The sequence below is a fragment of the Pan paniscus genome, chromosome 17 (genome assembly GCF_029289425.2).
Source record: "Pan paniscus chromosome 17, NHGRI_mPanPan1-v2.0_pri, whole genome shotgun sequence".
NCBI lineage: Eukaryota > Metazoa > Chordata > Mammalia > Primates > Hominidae > Pan > Pan paniscus.
In genome coordinates, this window is record NC_073266.2 from 86,265,987 (window position 1) to 86,293,327 (window position 27,341).

Here is a 27,341-nt window from a genome sequence, read left to right on the forward strand (position 1 = left end):
TTAGCCAGATGTGGTGACACACACCTGTGGTCCCAGCTACTCCAGAGGCTGAGGTGGGAGGATAAGTTGGGCCAGGGAAGCTGAGGTTGCAGCGAGCTGTGATCCTGCCACTGCATTCCAGCCTGGCAACAGAGCAAGACCACGTCTCTATAAAATAAATACCAATTAAGTATTTCTGATGAAATTAGAGAGGTTGTAATAAGATGTACTATAAATGTAAAATATACACTGGATCACTGGATTGGGGAGAAAGTATAAAACTGTAAAATGTCTCAATATTTTTTACTGATAATATGTTGCGGTGATTATAGCTTAGATGTATTGAGTTAATTAAATTATTAAAATTAATCTCACCTGGTTTTATTTTTCAGTGTAGCTACTAGAAAATTTATAATTATATACTTGGTTTGCATTACATTTCCGTTGCATATCACTGATCTAGGCAATGTGAAAATGATCAAAATAATGCATTAATCTGAAAATGATTTAATAAACCAATAAACTTTTTAGGCTTTTTTGTTCAGAGAACATGCTAAATTTACATATGCTGAAACATATTCTGTGGTGAAAAATTTAAGTGTTTTTTTCTGCTTATCTACCTCAAGTGGTGATAATTATTTTTGAGATGTAAAAGATTCTACTATTTTGACAACATTTTTTAAAAGACTTTCAGATAAGCTACACTTGTGTATATATATACCTTGTATATTTTGCATACATATTGCTGTAGTCTAAATGTGTAACCCAAATTTCATATGTTGAAACTTAATTGCCAGTATGATAACATTAAGAGGTGGGGCCATTTGGGCATGATTTAATCATGAGGTGGAATCCTCACAAATGTGATTAGAGACCTTATAAAAGAGATTGAAGGGATCATCTTAGTCCCTTTTCTCCTTCAACCTTAAGCCATGTGAAAACACAACAAGAAGGTACCGTCCTGGAAGCAGAGAGCAAACCCTTATCAGACACCACACCTGCTGACTCCTTTATGTGCAGCCTCCAGAACTTTAAGAAATAAATTTTTGTTATTTATAAATTATCAAGTCTGTATTTTTTTGTTATAGAGCACCAACAGACTAAGACACATGTCCTCACCAAAAGTCATATGCAAGAATGTCTTGTCTATAGCAGGACAGTTTGTAATTGTTAAAAGCTAAACAACTCGAATGTCTAATAGTATAATAGAGTAGAATAGAAGATAAATTGTGCTGTAATCCTATAGTAAAGTACTATATAGCAATGAGAATGAATGAACTTTTGTATGGAGAACTACGTGGTTGCAAATCATAAACTAAATGTTGAACAGAAGAAGCCAGAAACTAAAGAAAGGTACTGCATGATTTTATTTATGTAAGCTCAAAAGCAGGCAAATTAATCGTGTTAAACGTTGAGATACAGGTAAACATCATGTTTCTTGATCTGGGTGCTGCTTACAATGATACATTCACATTGCGAAAATGTGTTGAGCTGTACCTTTCGGGTTTCTGTACTTTTCTGTGTTTGGGCCCTAATAAAAGCTTAAAAATAAGAATAAAGCTACATACATTTATGTTTTTTAATGGATAGATATTATAGTTTTAACAGTGCTTCTCAAATTTTAAGCATCAGTTGCCTGGAGAGCTTGGTTTAACGCAGATTCTCATCAGTCCCTAGAGAATCTGACCCAGTGGGGCCCATCAATTTACATTACTCAAGAGTTCCCAGGTGATGCTCTTGTTTCTGTCCTGCATGTCTCATTTAGTGGTGTTGAGGGAAAATAATTTCAGAAAATACCATTTCTTTTTAAATCACTTTGTGTAAAATATGCTTTAAAGAATGATGGAAGAAAAATCTGTTGTATATTGATTATAATCTTTATTTATTCAGTATACTAATTACATTAAAAATACTGGAAGCAGAAGAAGAGCATAAATATAGGCAGCAAAACTTAAAGAGATACAGAACAACTTTATGAAAATATATATGAAAACTTAAAGTCATTGTTATTTGAAAAACAAAACAAAACTTGTTCAAAAACTAAAACGACTTAATAATTAGCAATTAAAGGAATTGAATCAGAAGCTTAAAATTATACCATTAAAAATGAGACCCTATTGATTTTAAAATATGTGCTACCAATCTTTATGAAAACAAAAATTAATCTGTATCAGGATTCTCCAGAGAAAGAAAACCAAAGGAAGCTTTATTATGTGCATTGGCTTATGCAGCTATGAAGACCAAGAAGTCATAATCTTCCATCTGCAAGCTGGAGAACCAGAAAGCCACTCCAAGTGTTTAATTCAGTCCGTCTGAAAACCTGATAATGAGGGGTCCAAAGGCCTGAGAACCACAAGTTAGTGATGTAAGTCGTGGTGTGAGTCCCAAAGCCCAAGAACCAGGAGTAGTGATATCCAAGGGCAAGGAAAAGATGGATGTCTCAGCTCAAACACAGACAGTGAATTCACCTGCCCTCCATCTTTTTGTTCTCTTCAGGCTTTCAGTGAATTGGATGATGCCCCCACCTCCCCCCCACAAATTGGGGAGGCCATCTACATTACTCAGATACTCATTCAAATGCTAACTTTTCCCAAAAACATCCTCATAGACGTGCCTAGAAATAATGTTTTACTAGCTATGTGGGCATCTCTTAGCCCAGTCAAGTTGAAACATAACATTAACCACACTGTTGTTACAAACACGTCCAGACAATCAAAAAATAGGGAACACTCACCAATTTGTTCAGAGGCTAGTATAAACTTGGTACCCAAACCAGAGGAGTCATGTGAGAATGGAAAACAAACAGGCCCATTTCACTTGTGAACAAAAATGGAAAAGTTCCCAATAAAATATCAAACCAAATCTAGCAGTTCACTGAAAAAGATAATAATCATGACCAAATTATTATTATTATTTTGGTCCAGAAATGCAAGCCTTGGTTTAACTTGGGAAAAAAGTTTTAATGAAATTTTCTGTAGTAACACATAAGAGATAAAGAGCATATAATTATTTAAATAAATGGAATAAAAGGAATTTATATACTTCAACCTGTCATCAATAGTAGATTAGGAATAGGAAGACAATTCTATGACATGTTGTGCTGTAAAGGTTAATATCCACCAATTCTAGAATTATCCTGAGATGTTTTACTAAATTTCTTGCATAACACTAACACTGATCAATCACCAAAACGTGCTAATAATGATGCTTTTGTATCCATGAATCAAGGAATTTTCAGGTGGTTTTTACTTATTTGTTACATTGTTTATTTATTAATGTGAGATTGATTTGCATTTGGTCTTAGTGAAATCTCCATTGGGTTCTAGGATTGAGGCTGATTTTGCAGCAGTAATATACATATATGACTAGGAAAATATTTAAAAACTCAGGTGAGACTCCACCTTGTGTTCTTTCATTTTAAAGCGTTCTATGCACATGAACGTGGTTCCTGATCCAAGAGAGAACGTGCACTCATGACCCTTATAGAAAGAAGAAGCTAGACGCTTTCACATGGAATCTTTTACCAGACTCCTTGCTGGGAGAGTGACTTTGATCCATATCCTTATTTCAACACTGTTATTACATTGTATTCCTTTCCTGCATAGATTTGTAAGCATTGTTACATGAAGCCCGGTGAGTCTTTTTTAGCAAGTGAACTCTGTTTTTGTACAGTTGACGTTGGAAATGGGATTGCTTAGAAGACTCCTGACTCATATGGGCATAGTGGCTCACATCTTAGTCTCAGCACATTGGAAAGGCTAGGCAGGAGGGTGGCTTGAGGTCAGGAGTTCGAGATCAGCCTGGGCAAACTAGCGAGCCCCCTGTCTCCACAATAATTTAAAAAGTAACCAGGCATGTTGGTCTGTCTACTAGTAATCCCAGTTGCTTTGGAGGCTGAGGGGGGAGGATTGCTGGAGGTCAAGAATTTGAGGCTACAGTGAACTATGGTCACACCCCTGCCCTCCAGCCTGTGGGACAGACAGACACCTTTAAATAAAAGACACCCAGAGACTGTGAGATTGCTCTTTCAGCCCAAGTTCCTACTCTCTCAGAACTCCTGATCAGTCATTTGTTAATAGCAACAATAATTACTAGGCATCTACTTAAACAGCATTTATTGGAGTATAATACATGTGCAAAAAAGAACACATATCATTAGGGTGCAGGTTAATGAATTTTTACAAAATGAGCATGCCCATGTAACTGTTTCTTGTGATGATCTAGAAAAAGAATATTGAGGCACCCACAAAACCACCCTTGTCCCTACAACCCTTGTCCCTTTCCAGTGCTCCTTTCCACCCTTCCCCTTTACTGCCTCTACCAGGGGAACCACTCTCCTGACTTCTGACAGGTCAGATTAGTTTTGAACTTGATATCAATGGAATAATACAGGATGCACTCTTCTGAATCTGGCTTCTTTCACTCAACATGAAGCTTGTGAGCTTCATCCAGAAAAAATAAAAAAATAAGATTCCTGACTCATTTTTTGCTAAAAATATGACTTAAGCATTATTTAGAAATAGAAAGGGAAGAATCTGATAAAAGAGGATGAAAATATACTATTGATACAGAGGTGGTTGCCAAACTATGCTTGGTTGGAAGTAGCATAGTGTTTGATATTAGTTACTGATAATAAGACTTTCTGTTGCAATCTGGAAATGATAGCAACTGAATTCCAGAAGCTAGCAAAATTAGAAGAGAAATGCAAACTGAAGGCAAGCTGACTAAAATTCCAGTTCCTTGTTGTTGCTTTTAGCCTTAGCAAAAGCGAAAGTAAGTTCTGAAGTTGCGTTTCATCCTCTCTGGCTGTCAAAAGAAACCTCAACCATAGGAACTTGGACACTATAACTTTTGGTGAGCCAGCTAAGCCTGAGGTTATAACCTGCTACAACTAAGAAGATAATTCAAGTGGGGCAAGTACATGATACAAGGGAGGAAACAACCGAAGTAAGGGATTGTTCTGTGAAGTAAGAGAGTATTTTGTACAGGGTTACAAGCCTTGCCCTGATGAAGCTTTATTCAAATGGCTTCTGAGAATTTTAGATCCGTAGCATTGTCTCTGGCTTTGAATGCTGTTGAGAGAGGGGAATGTTTGCACTCATCCCGCATCCTTTTTTGGCTGCTATCTTTGCGGGGATTGTTCAAGGAGAAATCCATCCTGACTGGAATGTAGTAAAGAAAGGACAGTCATTCCCAGAGAAGGGCAATTTCCCCACTCTTCCCTTGTCGTTAAATGGTCGACTGAAGCTGCAGAAATGCTGATGATACAGACATTACTGGCCTGACTATATGACAATGAAATGACCTCCATCTGGGATGCTCCTCATTCAGCTTATGAGTGCTGCTGTTATAAAAGACACCCCACCACCATGAACACAATATGTGATTTTGCTTTGGGGACCTAAAAAGGATGTGAAAGAGACAGCTTTGGATTTTTATTCCCAACTTCCTCCTATCAGACTTCAAGATAATATTACACAAAGTGTAGGGTTTTGTACAAGAAAGTAAATTTAAAAAAAGAAAAGGTGAAGAATTCTTTAGATGTTTAAGAATTAGAAGCCTTTAGATGTTTAAACTAAAATGACATGAAAAAGGAACAAATGGGCAGAGTACCCGCCAGATCTTTGATGAAATTTTTCAGGAAGCGAGAGAAATACAAACTGCTTCTTCTCAAACTTCCTAAGATATGAAAATACCAAAGCAAATATACTTGGCTTGTCTAAGATTAGGGGAATTTCAGATAGAGAAAGGTTCTCATGAGCCTCCAGCACCAGCACTGAATTCCAAAATATCTGCTTTTATTTTTTTTTTCTTTTTGCAAATTTTTTTTTTTTTTTTTAGATTCAGGGAGTACAAGTGCAGGTTTGTTATGTGGGTTGTGTATCAGTCCTTTCTCACACAGCTGTGAAGAAATATGAGACACTGGGTAATTTATAAAAAAAGGAAGTTTGAATCACAGTTCCTCATGGCTGGGGAGGCCTCAGGAAACTTACAATCATGGTGGAAGGCACCTCTTCACAGGGTGGCAGGACAGAGAATGGGTGCCCAGCAAGGTGGAAAGCCCCTTTTAAAAATATCAGATCTTGTGGGAACTCAGTATCATGAGAAGAGCATGGAGAAAACTGCCCCCATGATTAAACTATCTTTACCTGGTCCCACCCTTGATACATGGGGATTATTACAATTCAAGATGAGATTTGGGTGGGGACACAGGACCAAACCATATCATTCTGCCCCTTGCCCCTCCCAAATCTCATGTTCTCACCTTTCAAAACACAATCATGCCTTTCCCGCAGCCCCCTACGTCAGCTCATTCCAGCATTAACCCAAAGTCCAAGTCCAAAGTCTCATCTGAGACAAGGTAAGTCCCTTCCACCTATCAGCCTGCAAAATCAAAAGCAAGGCAGTTACTTCCTACATACAATGAGGGCGCAAGGATTGGATAAATACAACCATTCCAAATGGGAGAAATTGGCCCAAAGGGGATACAGGCCCCATGCAAGTCTGAAATCCAACAGGGCAGTCATTAAACCTTAAAGTTCCAAAATGATCTCCTTTGACTCCATGTCTTACATCCAGGGCACACTGATGCAAGATGTGGAGCAGCTTGGACAGCTCCACTCCTGTGGCTTTGCAGGGTACGTACAGCCCCACTCCTGGCTGCTTTCGCAGGCTGGCATTGAAAGTCTGTGGCTTTTCCAGCTGCGTGGTACATGCTGTCAGTGGTTCTACCATTCTGGGGTGTGGAGGATGGAGGCCCTCTTCTCACAGCTCCTCTAGTCAGTGCCCCAGTGGGGATGCTGTGGTGGGGGCTGTGATGAAACATTTCCCTTCTGCACTCCCCTAGTAGAGGTTTTCCATGAGGACTATGCCCCTGCAACAAACTTCTGCCTGAACATCCAGGCATTTCCATATATTCTCTGAAATCTAGATACAGGTTCCCAAACCTCAGTTATTGACTTCTGTGCACCCACAGGCTTAACACCATGTGGAAGCTGTCAAGGCTTGGGGCTTGCATTGTCAGAAGCAATTTCCCAAGCTATGCCTTGGCCCCTTTTAGCCATGGCTGGAGTTGAAGCAGCTGAAACAGGCACCAGGTCCTGAGGCTACATAGAGCTGGGGGGCCCTAAGCTTGGCCCACAAAACCAGTTTTTCCTCCTAGGGCTCTGGGCCTCTGATAGAAGGGGCTGTGTGAAGGTTTCTGACATGCCCCGAAGACATTTTCCCCTTTGTTTTGGTGATTAACATTTGGCTTCTCACTACTTATGCAAATTTCTGCAGCTTGTACTTCTCCCCAGAAAATGGGGTTTTCTTTTCTATCCTATCGTCAGGCTGCACATTTTCCAAAATTTTATGCTCTGCTTCCTCTTGATTGCTTTGCTCCTTAGAAATTTCTTCCACCAGATACCCTAAATTGTCTCTTTCAAGTTCAAAGTTCCACAGATCTCTAGCGCAGGGGCAAAATGCTGCCAGTCTCTTTGCTAAAACATAGCAAGAATTACCTTTATTCCAGTTCCCAACAAGTTCCTCTTCTCCATCTGAGACCACCTCAGCCTGGATTTCATTTTCCGTATCACTATCAGCATTTTGGTCAAAGCCATTCAACAAATTTCTAGAAAGTTCCAAACTTTCCCACATCTTCCTGTCTTCTAAACCCTTCAAGTCTCTAGGAAGTTCCAAACTTTCCCACATTTTCCTGTCTTCTTTTGTGTCCTCCAAATTGTTCCAACCTCTGCCTGTTACCCAGTTCCAATGTCGCTTCCACATTTTCAGGTATCCTTATAGCAGCACTCCACTCTATTGGTACCAGTTTACTGTATTAGACTGTTCTCTTGCTGTGATGAGGAAATACCTGAGACTGGGTAATTTATAAAGAAAAGAGGTTTAAACCACTCACAATTCTGCATAGCTGGGAAGACCGCAGGAAACTTACAATCATGGCGGAAGGCACCTCTTCACAGGGCAGCAGGAGAGAGAAGCGGTGCCGAGTGAAGAGGGAAGCCCCTTATACAACCATCAGATCTCATGAGAACTCACTATCATGAGAACAGCATCAGAGAAATTGCTTTCATGATTCAGTTATCTCCATCTGGTCCTGCCCTTGACATATGGAGATTATAATTCAGTGTGAAATTTGGATGAGGACACAGATAACCATATCAGGTAGATTCTGTGTCACTGCAAAATACCTGCTTTTAATAGTAAGGCACTATATTAATTTTCTATTGCTGCAGTTTAAAGCAACACGAATTTATTATGTCCCAGTTCAGCAGATTAGAAATCCAGTACATTCAGCTAGTCTTTCTACTTCAGGTCACAAAAATCTACAATCAAGGCGTCAGAAGGCTCTGCTCCTTTTTGAAGTCTCTAGGAAAGGACCCACTTCCAGGCTTCTAATGTTGCTGTTGGAATTTACTTGTATGTGGTGGTAGGACTGAGGGCTCTGTTTCCTTGACAACTTCTGTCTGGGAATTATTCTCCACCTACATTTCCTGACTCATGGCCCACTTCAAAGCCAGTGACAGTGGGGCAAGTCTTTCTCCTGCTTCAAATCTCTTCAACTTTCCTTTCTGCTGCACCTCTCCCTCTTCTGCTTTTGAGGGCTTGTGTGGTTATTTTGGGTCTCCCTGAATAATCCAAGATTCTCTCCATATCTTAAAGTCACCTGGTTAATTTTATCCGCAAAATCCCTTCAGAGCAGTAACTGGATTAGTTTTTGATTGACTGAGCAGAGTATGGGAACTTGGAGTGGACACCTTTAGAATTCTGTCTACCACAGGCAATAATGGATGAAGAAGGGTGATGTGAAGGACTGGGCCTCTTGACCAAATTCCTGTGGGGGAACCAAGGCCTTGTACAGATGTGTGGGTGAAATGGCTTAGAGGTGGAGAAGCAGCCCTTTTATGTCAGTTAGGTACAGGAACATTGCCTCGGTCTGCTAATGAGTCCATTCAGGGTGATAGAATTAATTTAGGGGAACGGGGAGATGCTTCTGGAAGAAGGATAAACATTAAAATCTCATTAAAAGTTGAAATACATGATTTTCAAAAGTATACCATGGGGATATCTCCCTTACCTGAATGTATAATTGGTATGGATAGAATAATTAGCTGCAAATTCTTCCTCCGACTAAGTGAAATTTTTTACATATGAAATAACTTGTAGGTCTGCTCTTCATTCAGTACTAATTGGATATGACAAATGGGAACTGTTAGAGTTACCTAAGCCTATTCAAATAATAAATTTGAAATGCTAACATATGCCTACAGCAACAAAAAATTACCGCCTTAATTAAGGAAATGTTACCTGCAGGCGTGTTTGTGTCTATACACTCTGTATAGTGCCCTGATGTTGCCAGTGAGAGAGGCTGATGGACGATGGAGACTATCAGTAGTTACTGGAAACTCCATTAAACAATAACTTTAATAGCTTCAGAAGTCCCTGATATAATCCGCACTATTCAACTGCTAAATAGACTATTAAACAAGCTAAAGGTGACTGGTTTTCTGTAATTGACCTGGCTAATTTTTTTGCAATATTAGATGTCAGGAAGAGTCAACAACAATGTGCATTCATGTAGAATGGTTTTCAACATACATTTGCCTCAAGGATTCTTGAATTCCTCCCTGCATATTGTCACAATCTGGTGAGGCAGATCTAGATGCAATACAGTGTCCTAATGCTCTATCCTGATGATTCTATGATTATCTCTGAAACTGAGAGTCAAGCTAAAAGCAGCTTTACCATGATCATGAATCTGATTGGGGATCTGATTGCAGATGGTTCATGAACCCTAAACAAATCTAGGACCCTGTAAAGACTGTAAAATTTGGGAGGAGTCCATGGATTGGAGTACCAAATGACACACAAAAGACTACAAGGAAGAAAAGGTTCTTGCTCCTCTCCCCTCAGACTAAATGAGAGAACTAATGCCAAATAGACCTGTTTGGGTTTTGGAAAAATCGTATCATCTACTTTGGGATATAATTGGCTCCATCCCATTAAATCACCTGGAAAAAGTCCATTTGAAGGGAAGCTTGAACGAAACAACAAGCCTTGGAACTGCAGAGCCTGTAGTTGAAGCTGTCCTGTTTGGACCATATTGTGCTAATGTTGAGATAATATTCAGGATGTCAGTCACCTGCATTCATACTGACTCCAGTCTCTGGCTAAAGCCCATAACCATGGTCAATAGTGACTTCTGTGTTTTTGGAATAGAAAATTACCTAGTACCATTCTCTGGTATATTTCTTTTAAAGACAGTTACTAGATAGTCACTGGGCATTTATTAATACAGCCCCAATAATTGGAGGACATAAAATTCTATGAACTCCTGAACTACCTCTTATGTCATGAGTAATGTCAATAAAGCATCCCAACATGCAGGGAAATGTTCATAGAAATTCCACCATAACGTGGAAGTAACTTCACAGAAGCAGTCTGCTATGATATGCAGTGGGACTCAATGTATTCATGAGCAAGTGGCCTTTTTCCATTAGGACTTTCTGAAAAGCCATCTGAAGACTTGGCTGCTACTGCTACTGGCAGGCCTAACCTTTCTACCAGTTGCCTCAAGGATACATGGCAATTGGCCCGGTTTACAGGTGACGATTCCAGAATGGAGTGCCATGGGTCAGTATGGAAAGCAGCTGTCTTGTGTCCAGCAGTTAGTAAATTCTTCATGGGAGAATAGACCAGATTGGCAGCCTACTGGGCAGAATTACAGGCTCTGTTCCTGGCCGTAATAGAATTGACACAAATAAAATCCCAATGATTTGGGTGCATATTGACTCTTGGACTGTTTTTAATGGACTTTCAATTTGGTCTGACAAGTGGACTGTAGATAATTGGACAATAAAGAGACCCCTGTCTCAGATATTGCTCTTTATATAATTCTGAGTGCAAATCAAAGTAAATCATACTGTTGTTCATCAAAGAACTTCTAGTTTCTCAAGGTGATTGGAATCAACAAGTTGATGCTTTAGTTCAATCTCTTGAAGTGGCAATATGGGTCTATGAAATGAGTGGACATTCTGGAGGTCAAGCCATGCAGTGATGGGCTGACTGGCAATGTATACTACTGGACTCTGCTGAAGCTCAAATTTCTTATAAAAATAGATTATTCTGCTTGCCAGCAGAAGAGGCAACATTTGAAGTCATTTCTGAGAAGTAATCCCAGGGAAGAAAGTCTAACATATAACAGGGAAGTAGATTATATTGCCTCATTTCCTGTTCATTCAAGGGTATTTGAATAGAATATACAAGCATAATAGATATTCTTGATTTGGCTTTGCATTTCGGTATCTGAATCCATGGCTGCTAATACTACCCAAAGATTGAACAACAGAAACAAAATTATGGCATGAGTTTTGTCCTCCTAGTTAAATTCCTCATGTCAAGGTGAAGCTTTCAGACTGTGCACCAAGATTATGTTGCAACTGTGCTCTTGCATTATCTCCTCAGCTTTAGGCACAGCTGGCTGTGACCTGAAGCAGGCAGAATGCTGTAGTCTATTGCTGCTTGCCTTAAGCAGCCTCATGGTTTACATCAATGTGCCCTAAAAAATTATAACTTTTTCTGGGTGTTATCCTGCTTGAAATGTTGAGAAACACCAGGATACACAATAAGGATCAATAATATTCATCAAACATTGTTAAGAGTAAGACAAAAAAAAGAGAAGAATTTCCTTTAATATCTGGAATTGGATGAGAAGTTCAATATTACCACATCTATTAAATATTGTACTGAAAATCCTAGCTTGTGTAGTAAAAGAAAAAAGAGAAAGGGGTAGTGTAAGGATGGGAAAGGAAAGCAAAATTGTTGTTAATCATGGATAAGGCACCATATATTGATTTTTTTAAAAAAAGTCCATGTATTCTGCGGGAGTAAATTAAAAAAAAAAAGTTCATGCAAATTATAAGCATTAGTAAAGGTTTACCAAAGTAGCTAGGTTTATGGTCATTATGCAGTAATACATTGTGTTACTTTAAAATAGCAATCAAGAGAAAACATGCATTTAAAAAAATCATTAATGTTAGTAGTAAAATGCTACATTATAATTAATCTAAAGATGTGGCAGCTATATGAAGAAAATTATGACACTATTTAAAGAAATTAAACAAGATGCCAATAAATGGAGAGATAAAGCACTGCAGTGGATAGATAACATCACAAGATACCTGTTATCCCCAAGATTATCTATCGATTCAATGAAATTTCAATGACAATTTTAAGAAGTCTTTTTCAGGGACCTTGATATGTTGATAAAAATTTATAGAGAAGAGCAAAAGTCCAAGTATATCCAAGAAACTAAGATGGAAGAGCTTATTCTGCTAGATATCAAGATTTTACTGAGGACGATGTAGTGTTGACACAGGGATAGACCAACTGACCAGTGGAATACAATAGCTCGGAAATGAATTCAAACTTGACACATGACTTGATATATCATGTTGGAGAAAACTGGAGAAAAGCTTATAATGTACTCAGACAATTTTAATCCCCATAAAGACAAAACAATTAATTTGGGTCCAAACCCTACACAATTGACAAAAAGCAGTTCCAGCAAGAAAAAAGACAAATGAGCAAGCAAAACATGAAAGTCTTGATAAGAATATTTAGAACATCTTTGACACTTAGTGGTAGAAGAGGATTTCCTGAATACAAATGTTGCAAGTCAAAGGGAAAAGATTGGTTTATTAATTGAAAGACACCATGAAGAAAGTGAAGTGAAAAGACAAGCAACAGAATTGGAATTGTTATGTGCAACTAAGTAACTACTATAAAAAGTTAATAAAACATAAGAAAAATACAAAGCACCTAACAGTGGGCAAAACATATGGACAGACATTTTATAGAAGAGGAAATGTAAGCATCAAATAATATTCAAAGATGCTCTACTTCATTAAAATGTAATAAATTCAAAATAAGACCTCATTGACGTACCATTGACTTTCATTTTGTGTGTGGTTGTAGAACAATGGGAATCCTTAATGCACTGTTCATGTGAGTAGAATTTATATTTCTAAATACAGTAAACTTAAGTTTATCTTAGTTGTTTTAATACTAAATATAAAATGTGATATTTTATATAAATGAATTCCATTATTACATACTTCAGATTAGATTTCAGATCATCATTACAATAGGTCAGATTCTCTTATCCATTAAAAATATAAAAATAGAAAAAATTTAGTGCCGTGTTTTCTTTCTCTTAAAAAATTCTATATTTACTTCTAAGTATCCCTAGGGTTCAAAGGTACTAACCCAATTATGAAAGTCAATTAATGTTACATTTAATTAGGTTACTCATTTTTATAGACTTAGTCCAAGAGGATCACTTAGCTACTTTTCCAGGACTCTGAAGAAATATTTTGGACCTTATTTGTAGTTTTATGCCATTTTTTCATAATTTCAACAGCGTGACCCACTCATGTAATACTTCTGTCTGCTGATAGATAGATGCAGCTTACTCAAGATAAGCAATTGACTAGAACACTTATGATCTGTTATCATCTTTTCCCTGAATTTTAAAAATGTTAAACATTAATGTAATCTCACACTCGTTCATATTCTTAAAGTAGGCAAATCCTACTGATTTAAAAAGTAATAGTAGATTGGTTATGGATGTCTCATATATCTTCATCTGACTGAATGTCACACTTAAGAAGTCAATCCCTTGAGTCAGAAAATGTCTTCTACATGATGTATTTAATACTGAACTGTATTCTGCATCCTGTATCAATATAAGAAAGGTATCAACAGTATCAAAAGGACTGAGTAATAAGATTTCAGCAGAAATATTCTGATATCTTGATCTTCTTTGGCACATTTAAATTAATATTTATTTGGGCTGGTCATTATGGATTTAAGATTTTTATTTTTTAAGTTTTATTTATTTATTTTTCTTGAGACGGAGTTTCACTCTGTTGCCAGGCTGGAGTGCAATGGCGCGATCTTGGCTCGCTGCAACTTCTGCCTCCCGGGATCAAGCGATTCTTCTGTCTCAGCTTCCCAAGTAGCTAGGACTACAGACATGCACCACCACCCCGGCTAATTTTTGTATTTTTAGTAAAGACAGGGTTTCACCATATTGGCCAGGCTGGTCTTGAACTCCTGACCTCATGATCTGCCCGCCTCGGCCTCCCAAAGTGCTGGGATTACAGAGGTGAGCCACCGCATAGATTTAATGTATTTGAGTTAACCATAAGTATTTTTCTATTTTCGATGCTGAGATGATCACAAACCCCTATAATCTAGTTCCTGTGTCCTTTTGATCTGATTCCATTAACCCTTGAATGAAACTTTGGCTTATATGAAAACTTGCACACTCTTATCCTTTCCTTCCCCAGACTTGGAATCCGTGATCCTTCCAAAATACCCTGGCTTCTTTTCATGGAAAATTGATTTTTGAGGAACTATAATCTGGACTCTACATTTGCATATTAGGTTGGTCCTATCTGAGCTTCCATTGCCTCAAGGTCATTTTAGTGGCCAGAGGGATAAACAGTTTTGTATATGTATGTATACATATATAATATAATATAAACAATTTTGTATATGTATGTATACATATATAATATAATATAAACAATTTTGTATATGTATGTATACATATATAATATAATATAAACAATTTTGTATATGTATGTATACATATATAATATAATATAAACAATTTTGTATATGTATGTATACATATATAATATAATATAAACAATTTTGTATATGTATGTATACATATATAATATAATATAAACAATTTTGTATATGTATGTATACATATATAATATAATATAAACAATTTTGTATATGTATGTATACATATATAATATAAACAATTTTGTCTATGTGTGTATATATAATATAATATCTGTTATATGATCTCCTATACAATAATGCTAATTCAGTTATATATCAGTTGTCAAATTCATTTGGAGCAAAACTCTTCAGACAGACAATAGTCTTGAGATTTTGAAATCTCTGAACACCATTTCTACTTCAGTAAAAGTACAGAAAATTGTATGAATTAGTGCAAGCAAAGCTCTTTTTGGAGGAAATAAATCTTTTTATTTATTTTTATAAAACTGAACACATACCAAAGGAGAATGGCTTACAGTTATTGAGATTTAAGTTATAGTATCTGCTAAATACTTACTATTTTTCTCACATAAAAGTCCTTTCTCAGTCCTTTGGCTTTAGTACTCTAAGAGCACTCTGAGGAACTTTATTCATGTTGATATATTTTGAGTGACTCAAACATTAAAGTTCAGAAAGTGGAGAAGTTAATTTCAATAAAATACACTGCTTCAGGGGGGAATCTTCAATCTCTTTCCTGTGGGCCAGTTTTTATGGAAGCACAGGGCTTTTCTTCGATCGCCCTGTGTATTTTAAATTGTTTGTGGTATTTCTATGGTGGATACCATAAACTGTTTGGTTAATAATAACCATAGCTTGAAGTCTTATTCCTTGAAATGTGTGTCTGGCATTTCTTGAAGGCCTTCTTTTTTTTTTTTCTTTTTTCTTTTTTGAGATGGAATGTTGCTCTGTCACCCAGGCTGGAGTGCAGTGGCGTGATCTCAGCTCATTGCAACCTCCGCCTCCCAAGTTCAAGCAATTCTCTGCCTCAGCCTCCCGAGTAGCTGGGATTACAGGCACCCACCATCATGCTCAGCTAATTTTTTTTTATTTTTAGTAGAGACGGGGTTTCACCATGTTGGCCAGGCTGGTCTTGAACTCCTGACCTCAGGCGATCTGCCCGCCTCAGCCTCCCAAAGTGCTGGGATTACAGGCATGACCCACCGCGCCTGGCATACTTGAAGGCTTTCTACAGGAATGTCTCATAGTGATCTTTCTTTTGTAACCCTCACCTGCCTGCAGACAACATGAATTCATCTATTTAGAGTTAAGGTTTTCCAGTTTTCTCTTAAAATTTTTAGGATACCATAGTTCCCAGATCTATGTATTAAAAAACTGTGATTTTGAGTCATCCTTGCTATGCCAGTTACAAGTTTTACAGACCAAGGACCATCATGGCTAAACATCCATCGGACAAGTGTGGAGCTCCCTTCCAGATTCCTGGGCTGCGGACTTCCATAGACTGATTTAGCCTAGGGACAAAATAAAGACATCCAATGTATAAGGAGAACTATATGAAAAAGAAAGATAGAAAAGTTGGTGGGAAAGGTTATGCTAAGGCTAGAGCGACTCAGAGAAAAAGTAGACTCAGTTAATGATCTTTATGTAAATTCGCAAGTCTTTCTGAACTAAAACAGCTCAGAAATGGAGCCAAAGCCAACCACATCAGCCCCAAGCAGTGAAGGGGATTTAATGAGGTGGGTCTGAAAGAATAGCACCAAGGACTCATGCCTTTCACACACACTCTCTTTGTCGTGGAGAATAAGACTGCTGATTCAGAATTAAAAACTACTGTTGTTTACTAACAGCCAATTAAAACATTAAAGAACAGGGGAGAAATGTCATCGCATCTTGGTTCCTTAATCTGTCAAAATTACAAATACTCTTGCTTAAGTCTCTTTGCAAATTACCTTGTGGTTGAGGAAGGAGCAAACAGGGATGAGAAGATATTTTAATACTCAACAACGGAGAGGAAAGGTAACCTTAGAGTCACAAGTTAGACAACTTTATATATATATATATTTTAACTTAAGCATGCTTTAAGAAGTTAGACAACTTTAGAGATTTCTTTGAAAAGAACACTGAAAATATACATTTCATAGTGTTTTATTGCAATAAACCCTCATATCAATCAACCTCACGTGTTATGATTTGCTAATCGCTATAGATAATTAACTTTAGATTTAGGAAATAAACTCACAGTAGCTTACTTAAATGGAGAATTTACCTAAGAGGACTTCCAAATTCCTTTATAACTTCAACGATTAAAAATTTTTTACACTTTATTGCATGTTTGCTCTTTCCACTTTGTGATGCCTCATAAAAGCTAAGATTATTTTTATCAACCTGTAAAGACCTTTAGGTTCCTTTACTGATAAAAATGGTGACATCTGCTGGAACTATGTAGTTCAGCATCAAAGAGTAAGGTCCGAACAACTGCCTCGACTCACATGTTGGCTGCATTTCTGCGTTTCCAGGAGAGGTCACGGATACGCTTGCAAATGGGGAAACAACAGTCTACTCGTTATTTAGAATGAAGATTTATCATGGACAAAGCCAAGCTCTTTAAGACAAGATTTCAAGAGCTGAAAGCTTCTAGAATAATATCTTTGCAAAGAAACCCACACTACTAAGAAGCTTAAAAAGTCAGAAAGTAGTTAGTAATGGTTGCTATAGAAGCAACTGTAAACCTGTCCTCTGGGAGGAACAGAAGAGAATAGTTAGCTTCCCTCAGGGAAGCAGGTTCTAGGGCTCATTAAGAGGCACAGGTGACAGCAGATACCTAGCTCTGAAAAGACAAATAATTAAGAAGTGCCTGTCTGTAAGTTTTTTTTATTACCAGAGGCTGCAGCGTTAGGGGTGTAGAGATTAGCCAGAAAAGCAGGGTACAAACATATAAATTATTGTAAAATCCAGACTGTATTTTGTCATCAGCATTGCAGAATGTTTTGAATGACACAGTATGACAACAACAAGGGATTATAGTCATCATCTGGCTTACGGAGAAATTTTATGCGTCGTGTGTATTTAAACCACAAATACCAAAGATTTTATGTGCAGTGACTCAAATGTCACAATTTTAAGTCCGTTTCAGATTTGAAGCAATGCCTGCTAATTCAGCATTCTGAAAATGAGTATCCTTGTTTATTTTTTCATATTTTAATAAAAGTTGATATTTTTATTTTTTCTCAGGCTAGAAATACTTGATAATTTTTGTTACTGTTCTCTAAATCTTATTTTCCAGAACTTGGCAGGATGAAGACAAAGTGTGTGAAAGGTATGAGTTGTTCTTTTAAATTCTCTTTTACCAACCTGCACATATTTTCTAGGAATTGAGAACTGAGTTTTTGTGGATAGTCTTTTTTAAAAAAAAAATTTAGCAATTGAATTTTCAGACCACAAAATACTTTAGGGTTTCATTTGATCCACAATACCATATCTCTTGCAGCAACTCATTTTAGTAGTATTTCCTTCATGAAAGTTTATACAGGACTTGTTTAGGGAGAAGAATTTCTGAAACTATATATTGCTGAAATACCTTTTTATTATAGCAACATTTTATTATTTATTTATTTATTTAGAGATGGAGTCTTGCTCTGTCACCTAGGCTGGAGTGCAGTGGTGCAATCTCGGCTCACTGCAACCTCTGCCTCCCGGGTTCAAGTGATTCTCCTGCCTCAGCCTCCTGAGTAACTGAGACTACAGGCGTGCGCCACCACACCCGGCTAATTTTTGTATTTTTTTTTAGGAGAGACGGGGTTTCACCATGTTGGCCAGGATGGTCTCAAACTCCTGACCTCAGGCGATCTGCCTGCCTCGGCCTCCCAAACTGCTGGAATTACAGAGGTGAGGCAGCGCGCCAGGCCTATAGCAACATTTTAAAAGGACATTTGCTTGGGTATATAATTTTATATCCAACATTCTTTTCCTTAAATATTTAAAAATATCCTACTCCTTCCTTTGTTGCATCCATTTTTGTTGCTACATCTGATATTCTGATCCTTGCTTCTTTGCAGGTGATCTCTGACTCACTGTAAGCTTTGTAAATTTCTCTATGCCTTGCATGTTCTAAATTTTCTCTCTAGCATTTCCAGGCATAGTTTTTCTTTGTATATCCTGTTTGGCCCAAAGGCAAATCTGGCAATGAAACCCCAAGTCCTCACACACCCGTGACTCTGCTGAACTGCTTGCACTTCTTACCAGGCGTCCTCATCACACTGCTTTGCCCATATCCAGGACTCTTTAACCAGAGGTGCATTTTTTGATAAGTGATATGTGAGATCCAGTATAAACTAACCAATTAAAAACACCTCATGTTGTAAGATCTGTGTGCTCTGTTGTTCTAACTGAATGTTTTTATCTACAAAGCATGTCTTTTGCCAATTTCTCTTCTAACGGGGTTAATTCCATCCTTAGAACCTGGCATTAGAGGGACATCATGTGGTAGTATAAGGTTATGCAGGCAGGCTTGTCAGCAGCATTCTTTGTGAATCGCTTTTCTCTTGAGAGATCAACTCTTCATTCACAGGATGCAATTTGCTAAAAATTATCATACGCCAAATATCATATCCTTTATACAAAAACAATACTTTGTCACTGTATAATGGATTAAATTATTTAGGTGGAGAGGAATTTTCAGGATTTTTTTTTTAAGTTTTTGAAATAATATAAGGAATAACAATTCTGAAGGTTGTTTTAGGATACACACTAATCAAGAGTATAAAACTACCCAGTGGATGTCACTTTTCAGAATGCCTTTAAGTCATTAACATTTGAATCCTAACCAAATTTTAAAAGAAGTGTGACTGTTGCTTCCTTGTCAAAAACAGTGGTCATAATCTTAAAGTCCAGGAATGGCATCTGTGAAACACAAACATCTTTCTCCAACTTGATGGTGAATTAACACTGAGTATGAGCTAACGTAAGAGCTTTATTATTTACATTGTGTTTTTTAATAGTATTGTGATCAAAACCATTATTAATGTTGTTGCCTTGCACCGCGCACATCTTTATATCATTGTGTTCTAATATCATGAGATAAGCATATGGTTCTTGTATAATTTTTTAAATGTAATAGTGTTAGTTATGTTTGTGCTGTGTTTTCTTTACATGTTTTTATTTTGAAGATTTACATCAGATCCAGTTATTTATAGGCCCTTTTACATGGAGGCAGCAAGAGGAATGAGGAAGAAGCAAACGCGGAAACCTGTGATAAACCCATCAGATCTCATGAGACTTATTCCCTATCACTAGAATAGCACGGGAAAGACCGACCCCCATGATTCAATTACCTCCCCATGGGTCCCTCCCACAGCAAGTGGGAATTCTGAGAGATACAACTCAATTTGAGATTTGGGTGGGGACACAGCCAAACCATATCGATATCTTATGTTCTTTTTTCTACTAAATCTTTGAAATCTAGTGTGCAAACAACATATCTCACTTCAGGTGCTTGACAGGCATGTGTGGCGAGTGACGACGATATCCAGTGGCACACACCTCAACTGCACAAGAGTTGGTTAAGTCTTGAGCCAAAGGGGTCAATGTTTGTACCCCCAATCCAGTTATTGGCTATACTCTGCCCTCAGAGGGTTGGGAGGAGTAGTCTCAAAGGCAAAGTGGTTCCTGTTTGTCTGAGGGTGATTTTCATTGAGAAGGTGTTCTCTTTGAGTTTTACCAGCAGGGGGTGGGCATGGGGGTAACATGTCTGGGCACCCGAAAACAGCATTCTCGACAGTCCCTAGGGGCACTCATGTACACTTGCTTCTCACATTAAGTTCCTTCAGTGCACACAGGGCTTCTCCAGGATTACATTTTTTTTCTGAGAAAACTATGAGGAAGGCCAGTGGGACCAATGATAGCTCCCACTGCAGGCTTGGTCCCAACACTCTCTCATACCCAAGATCTCCCTTCTCCACCAGCGTTATAGATTCTTCTCCCCATTGACTGGCACTTGTGGTGGTGGTGGTGGTGGTGGCAGTGGTGTGTGTATGTGTGTGTGTCTGTGTGTGTGTGAAGGGAGGGTTGTGTGTGTGTATGTGAAGGGAGGGTTTTCTCAAACTCTCATTGCTGCAGGATCTGACTCCCTGTTTATTTTGCCCTTATTAATGGCTATGATTGGCAGTAGAGTTAAATCCAGCAATGCTAGTAACAAAAGACATCCTGGTAGATCACCAGAGTGCAAGATATCTTCTGCTCTGTCTCAATTATGTAGCAGCAGCCCTGTTTCTTCATGATTACAGTTAATTGCTCCTGCTAATAGAGCAACTTCTTTCTGAGCTAGTTACTTCACTAGCACAAAGAACATAAACTGAGCAGTAATAACTTTAAGTTCAGTGCAATCCACATTGTTCCTCTTGGTGGAAGTGATTTCTTCTGGGAATCAGGAATGCTGCACCCACAGAGACTATATTTGTGCACATTAGAAGTACAAATCCCTTGAATGTGGATGGCAGTGAATGGCTACTTGCCCCTTTCTCTACCTAGACACATGTGTTTTACATTTTGAGGACCATATAATGACCATTCATTTAATGTGTGTATTGCATAATAAAAGATAGTACACCATCCCCTTGCAGGGTGTCACATTGAAGCTCGTGACTCCCTACATCTACAAAGCCTACTTTATCACAGGTCATGGTTCTTGCATGCTGTGGGAGGAGGTAGGACTGGGGTATTCCTTGGTCGTATGTCCACTGCTTCACCTCCATTGCTATAAAGTGGGTATCTGAGAATGAGTTGATCGTATGCAGGATCCTATGTGAGCAGAGTAGACATTCTTTGCTACAGAAATATGTAGCAAAGAATAAGATGTCTTATCTAAAGATGTCTCTTTGGATAAGAGTGCTTGCTGAGATATTGCAGACAGGAAAGGCAGACTCTTACCTGGAATACGGGTCTATCCCATCCAAGATTACATATTACTTGGAAGAATGGAGGGGATCTGATATAATCATTTCCAAATAATGTCCAATATAGACCTTCTGAGAGGTGCTCTCAGCATTGGCCCCCGATGGTGGTGTGACAGAGCTTCAGCAGCTGCTGTAGCTAATTCACCCTTTGCCAAAAGAATCTCTTGCCATTGGACCCATGTATTTCTGCCACGATGGCTGCTTCATCTGAGCCCATTGCATAAGCACCGGGATGACTGAGAATGGAGACTAACATTTATTTTTTAATTTATCTTGTCTACTTGCTTGATGAGTGTCTCTTTGGCAGTAGCTGCTTCTGTGGGCAGTAACCTGATTTAGAAGGATCTCCACACTTTGTTCCCACTCCATGCCTCCCACGCATCTCATCTGCATGCCTCTCCCCAGACCTCTCTGAATCCAGTCTACCAGGCCTGCTCTTCCTAGGCCTCTGACTGCGCATTCAGCACTCCCCATGATACGCCCTTATTTTAGCCATATCTGTTTTCACACAAAGTGGATGGCCAGGCACATTGCCTGAACCTCTGGCCATTGGACTGTAGATAAGCAGCCTTTTTTTTTTTTTTTTTTTTTTAGACCAGGTCTTGCTGTCACCCAGGCTGAAGTAGTGCAGTGGTGCAATTTCACATCACTGCAACCTCCACCTCCCAGGATCAAGCGATTCTTGTGCCTCAGCCTCCCAAATAGCTGGGATTACAGGCATGTACCACCATGCCCAGCTAATTTCTTGTATTTTTAGTAGAGGCGGGTTTTCACTGTGTTGGCCAGGCTGGTCTCAAACTCGTGGTCTAAAGTGATCTGCCCAACTTGGCCTCCTAAAGTGCTGAGATTAACAGGCGTGAGCCACTGTGCCATTTAGCCAGCTACCATTTGTTTTTGATATGCACCGAAATTTCTAGCAGGCTCACTGTTTCATGAACAAAGCTTGAGCTTTTTATTCTTTTCCATTGCTTTTACTCACCCCATCCCCTGCTGCCATGATGCCATAGGTGTGAGCTTAGGACAGATACCTGTTCACTACTGGCAGGTGACATGAGAGTCTAGGTCAACAGTTTATGCAACTTACTTGTGACCTCTGAGCCTGCTCATGTTTGATACTGGATGTGATTAGTCCATTGTACTACAGATTATGGCTGGGTCCACCTATAACTTGGTGTTTCTGAGAGTACACAATATAGTATTTTTGTCCATGACGTCACTTGATGACTTCATATCTCTGACTCCACTATGACCCAGTAGTAAATCAGGGACTCTTTTACAAATGGTGTATGTAGTCATTTTTTGCAGATGACATGCCTTCTTCCAAACCTAGAGATTTAGCCACAGCCTCTTGCTGGGGCTTACCAGAAGCTCCTCCTGGCATCTGTCTCTGTTAAGACACATCTGGAAATATAAGATGGCCCAGGTAGTAGGATTGCGGCTACACAGCCTGGAACAGCTGCAGAGCTTCCTTGTTGTGTGCTGCCTTCTGAAAAAGCAACTTGTGTCCCAAGATAATTGGATTATGATATCATTATTAGTATGACATATGTTGAATTAAGTGGTATTCTAAAAATAAATAGTTAAATAGATATTGAAACACAGTCCTGTGTTATCTCTTAAGGAAGGATTTCTCAACCTCAGTACTATTGACATTCTGGGTCAGATAATTCTTTGTTATGGAGAAGCGTCCTGTACAGTTTAGGATGTTTAGCAGGATCTTAGCTTTTACCCAGTAGATTCCTGCAGCACCTGCCCCAGTTGAGACAACCTAAAATGTCTCCAAATGTTGCCCAATGTCCCTTAGGGGATAATCAACCCCAGTTAAGAACCACTTGTTATGTGATTCTCTAGAATTTCTCCTGTATTGATAAAATGAATGTTTGCTGTCATTTTAAAGATCTAGGAAAATTTTTCTCCAACATCAATCTTAGTTTTGAAGAGGTTACAAAATCTTTGTTTCCTCGAGTTGTAAGTAAAATAAAAATGATTATAAAACTTAAAATCCCCATTATAGTTTCCATATGAAACATTTGCAAGTCAAAGAAGGTTTTGCTTTGGTTTTGCAGGATTGTTACTCCTATGCCATGATCAGATCATTCATGTGATCTCTAACATCGATGTGAGATTGACATATGATGGAATAGGGTGTTGGCAAACACTTGCTTTTAATGTGAGGAAAATCCACCAGTGCAGTGGTGAGGAGGTGAGGACCTTGGCCATTGCTGGCATTGGAGGTGGTGGAGTAGATCGCATGAGTAACCCAGTGCTGCCTAGGACGGGATGGGTACGTCTGCCTACAACTGCCTCAAGCCTTTTCATCCCTCACACTAACCTAAGCCCCATTTTAGCCTGTTTCAATAATAAAGTAATATTTAAGTATATATACTATGAATATGTATATATATGTACTTATGAAATATTTAAGTATACATAAATTACTAAAGTAACACTGAATTCTATTTGCCTTAGAAGTACCTTATCTATCAGTTTGCTCAGCATGGAGAAGGGAAGAAAATTGTTATTTCTTGAATTTTCCTCTCAGACTTCAATGCCTGGCACTCATGTTGCAAATGGTGAGAAATAAAATCAAAGAGTAATTATTCTGTGGCTAGTTGGAGCAGCTCTGTTAGGGCCAGTCTAGGAGGTGCTCTTGTGGATGGTGGCAGCTTGTGTCATGCATGCACTGGACAAGTCCACATGGCATATGGCTCTGTGACTCACAGCGCAAATAGTGTTAACTTTGGCCAGTGATTGGAGCTTATGGCAGCTTTACTTGCAGATGTTTTGCAGTTGCTGTCAAGGCAAGTGTGTACTTAACAAATGGCTTCCATCCAATGGTGTCCAGATTGTTTGGGGCAGGGCAAATACAGGCAGGACAGGGGGTCAAGCCAGTGTTAGCAAACATGTATGGGCTGCACCAATGGCACGCACCTTTCCCAGACAGGCATGATTGAGCGACGGATTACATTTCCTCCTCACAAGAAAACTTGATGCCTCTGTCACTAAACAGAGCTCAATCTCAGTGCAGTTCTGGGATAGCTGAACCATGGGGCTCTAAGTGGGACAGAAATGAAGAAACTGTGAATGTGCTGACGAGGATAGAGTTGTGCTACAAATAAGACTCAGGAATAGGATTGCCAATGTTGAAATATTTTCAACTTTGCAATAAGGCAAATGCCTTCCATATTTGGTTATCCTGAAGAAAGGAAAAGGTCCCTTACCCCAAATTTTGTCCAAATGTGAAGACTGGTCACACACACACACACACCCCAAGACAATATAGAAAGGTTTATTGCTTATATAACAAGGCTTTCTTGCGAGAACAGGGTGGCTCCTTAGTGGGTTCAAAAATGGTTTGAGAGAACAGACAAAGTTGTTGGGCCTGGGGTTTTTACTGAGGTCAGCGATGGGGAAGGAGTGAGTGTTGCCATAGGTAGTTTGAAATTCCCACTGACACCAAAGGAGGGAGCACCTCAACATGGTTATCAACTTTCCCAGGTACAGAGTAGAAGGAAAACGGAGACGTGAGGGTTCAAACCTGTGTGTGGTCAAACATCAAAAAATGGAGGCTGACTGTGTGTTAGCTTCCTAGGGCTGCTGGAACAAGTGACTACAAACTGGTGGCTTAAAATGACAGATTATTTGTTGCCTCACAGTTTTGGAGGCTGGAAATCTGATATCAAAATGTCTCCCGGGATGATTCCTCCTGGAGGCTCTGAGGCAGAATGTGTTTCAGGCTTCTCTTTTAGCTTCTGGTGATGGCTGGCAGTTCTTAGATTTTCTTGGCTCATAGAAGCATCACTGTGATCTCTTGTTTCTGCCTCATCCTGGTCTCCTTGTGTATCTGTCTTTGTGTCTCTTTTCCTCTTCCTATAAGAGCACCAGTCATATTTGATTAAAGGCCCACCCTACTCCATTGTGACCTCAACTAAATTACATCTTAATTACTTCCAGACCCCATTTCCAAATAAAGTCACATTGACACATACCATGGGTTAGGATGTCAGCATATATTTTGGGGAGACACAATTCAAACCACAACTGACTATTAAATGTTACATGCCAGTCTTTGACAGAAGTGATTAATGTTTGTATATAAGGCAAACATAATGGCAGACATAACTTCTTGATGGTTAATTTATCCTTACTGTAAATTTAATTGGTCATGGGCCACTGGCATAGATTGGGTGGGTGTCTGGTAGGGCTGAAAGAAATAATTTTCTCCATTTATCCTTCCTCCCTCAGTGCCATTGAGTTTCTGCTATGATTTTTGCCATTACTAACCACTGGGTAATAAGAATAAAATTTTGCTTCATTAACTTCATTAGGGGCTGCATAGTGCTTTGTTTTCTAAATGTGCTGGGTATAGAGACAGCACAGTAATCATCTTTGAACTCTTTAAAAGAGACACTGTAATTAAGGTAATTTATGGCTGGTTTGTAACAGCTCTAGCTGTATTTCTGGGGATGCCTGGGTGTCTGGCTTTAACTTTTGGCCAAGATAATGGTAATGGAATTTATAATGTTCTGTTTAAATTCTGACCCTTAGGGCCAATTTTTTAACTTATGAATTTCAACTGGCATAATGGGTTAGACATCCTGACCTGACTATGGGTCAGAGGTACGTTAAAAATCTTGGGTCGGGCACGGTGGCTCACACCTGTAATCTCAGCACTTTGGGAGGCTGAGGTGGGTGGATCAGCTGAGGTCAGGACTTTGAGACCAGCCTGGCCAACGTGGTGAAACAACATCTCAACTAAAAAAAAAAAAAAAAAATTAGACAGGTGTGGGGGCACATGCCTATAGTCCCAGCTACTCAGGAGACTGAGACGGGAGAATCACTTGAATCCGGGTGGTGGAGCCTGCAGTGAGCCAAGATGGTGCCACTGCACTCCAGACTGAGTGAGACAGAGCGATACTCCGTCTCAAAAACCAACCAACCAACCAACCAAACCATAAAAAACTCCCTTGCATCTCTGTCTTGAGCTCTCTGAAGCTTAGATTCATTACATGGTTCAATTCACAAAGCACATTAGTGTGTGAATAAAGACCCTGAGGAGTTAGCACTGGGATGTCTCAAACGCTCAATGCTTGCCTCCACTCCAGTCTCTTTCTCTAAATAGACCTATCAGTTGCCTTTAAACTAAAGCCTTGCAGGAGAATGCTCTATGGAGTCTTGTCCTTTCAGATACATGAACTCCTGAAATCTTTGGAGAGGTTGAGGGAAGGCTTGGGAGTAAATTAACACAAAGTTTGTGGTCTGAAGACACTTCAGTCATTTCAGTGAGTGATTGCCTAGCTTGCAGCTGTTGAAAGAACTTCAAGTCTGTCTGATAATTTAGAAGAAAGAAACTTCAAATTTGTCCAGTTATTATTATTTTGTTGTTGTTGTCATTGTTACTGTTTTTTAGTTGAGTGTGAGCGGAAAAAGAAACTGGGGATAAATTAATTTTTTTGTCCTACAAGGTCAAGACATTTTTATTTTGGATTTAAATTCTTTTGGATTTTGAAGTCTTTGGACTTGGACACTTTTAGAATTTGCATTTAATTTCTTTCTGAAAATATTGTTAATGAGACTATAGCCAACATATGGGACATTTTCTATATTGTTGGAATTTTATTATCAGAACATCTTTAGGCAATTTATTATTTTAATATCTTATTGTTGTAATTCAGTTTCACTGAGGATCTTCTGATATGCTCTGTTGAAATTCTTAACTGGACACAGTTTGGATAGGAAATGAGATAGATAAATAATTTTTGGCTTTGGTGGCAGACTTGTCTTGGAACTAAGTAATTTGTTGTTCTGACAATT

General features: G+C 38.7%; 1 protein-coding gene across 9 annotated transcripts in view; it reads left to right on the top strand.

The window, feature by feature from the left end:
* Positions 1-27,341, top strand: part of CCDC102B (coiled-coil domain containing 102B) — a 368,750-nt gene that overhangs the window by 1,862 nt on the left and 339,547 nt on the right. For 5 of the 9 annotated variants that reach the window (XM_055102591.2, XM_008952665.5, XM_055102594.2 and 2 more), the window contains one exon: positions 17,861-17,893. The exons of 1 other annotated variant lie outside the window; for it this stretch is intronic. Coding sequence is in view for 1 of the 8 variants with exons in the window: in XM_055102589.2 (XP_054958564.1) it covers positions 17,872-17,893; positions 18,365-18,462 (120 nt within the window). In the remaining 7 variants the exon portion in view is untranslated. Of the gene's footprint in view, positions 1-909; positions 1,043-14,330; positions 14,428-17,860; positions 17,894-18,364; positions 18,463-27,341 lie in introns of those variants that run through there. 3 more of the 9 variants (XM_055102590.2, XM_055102589.2, XR_008621924.2) reach the window with 3 other exon arrangements.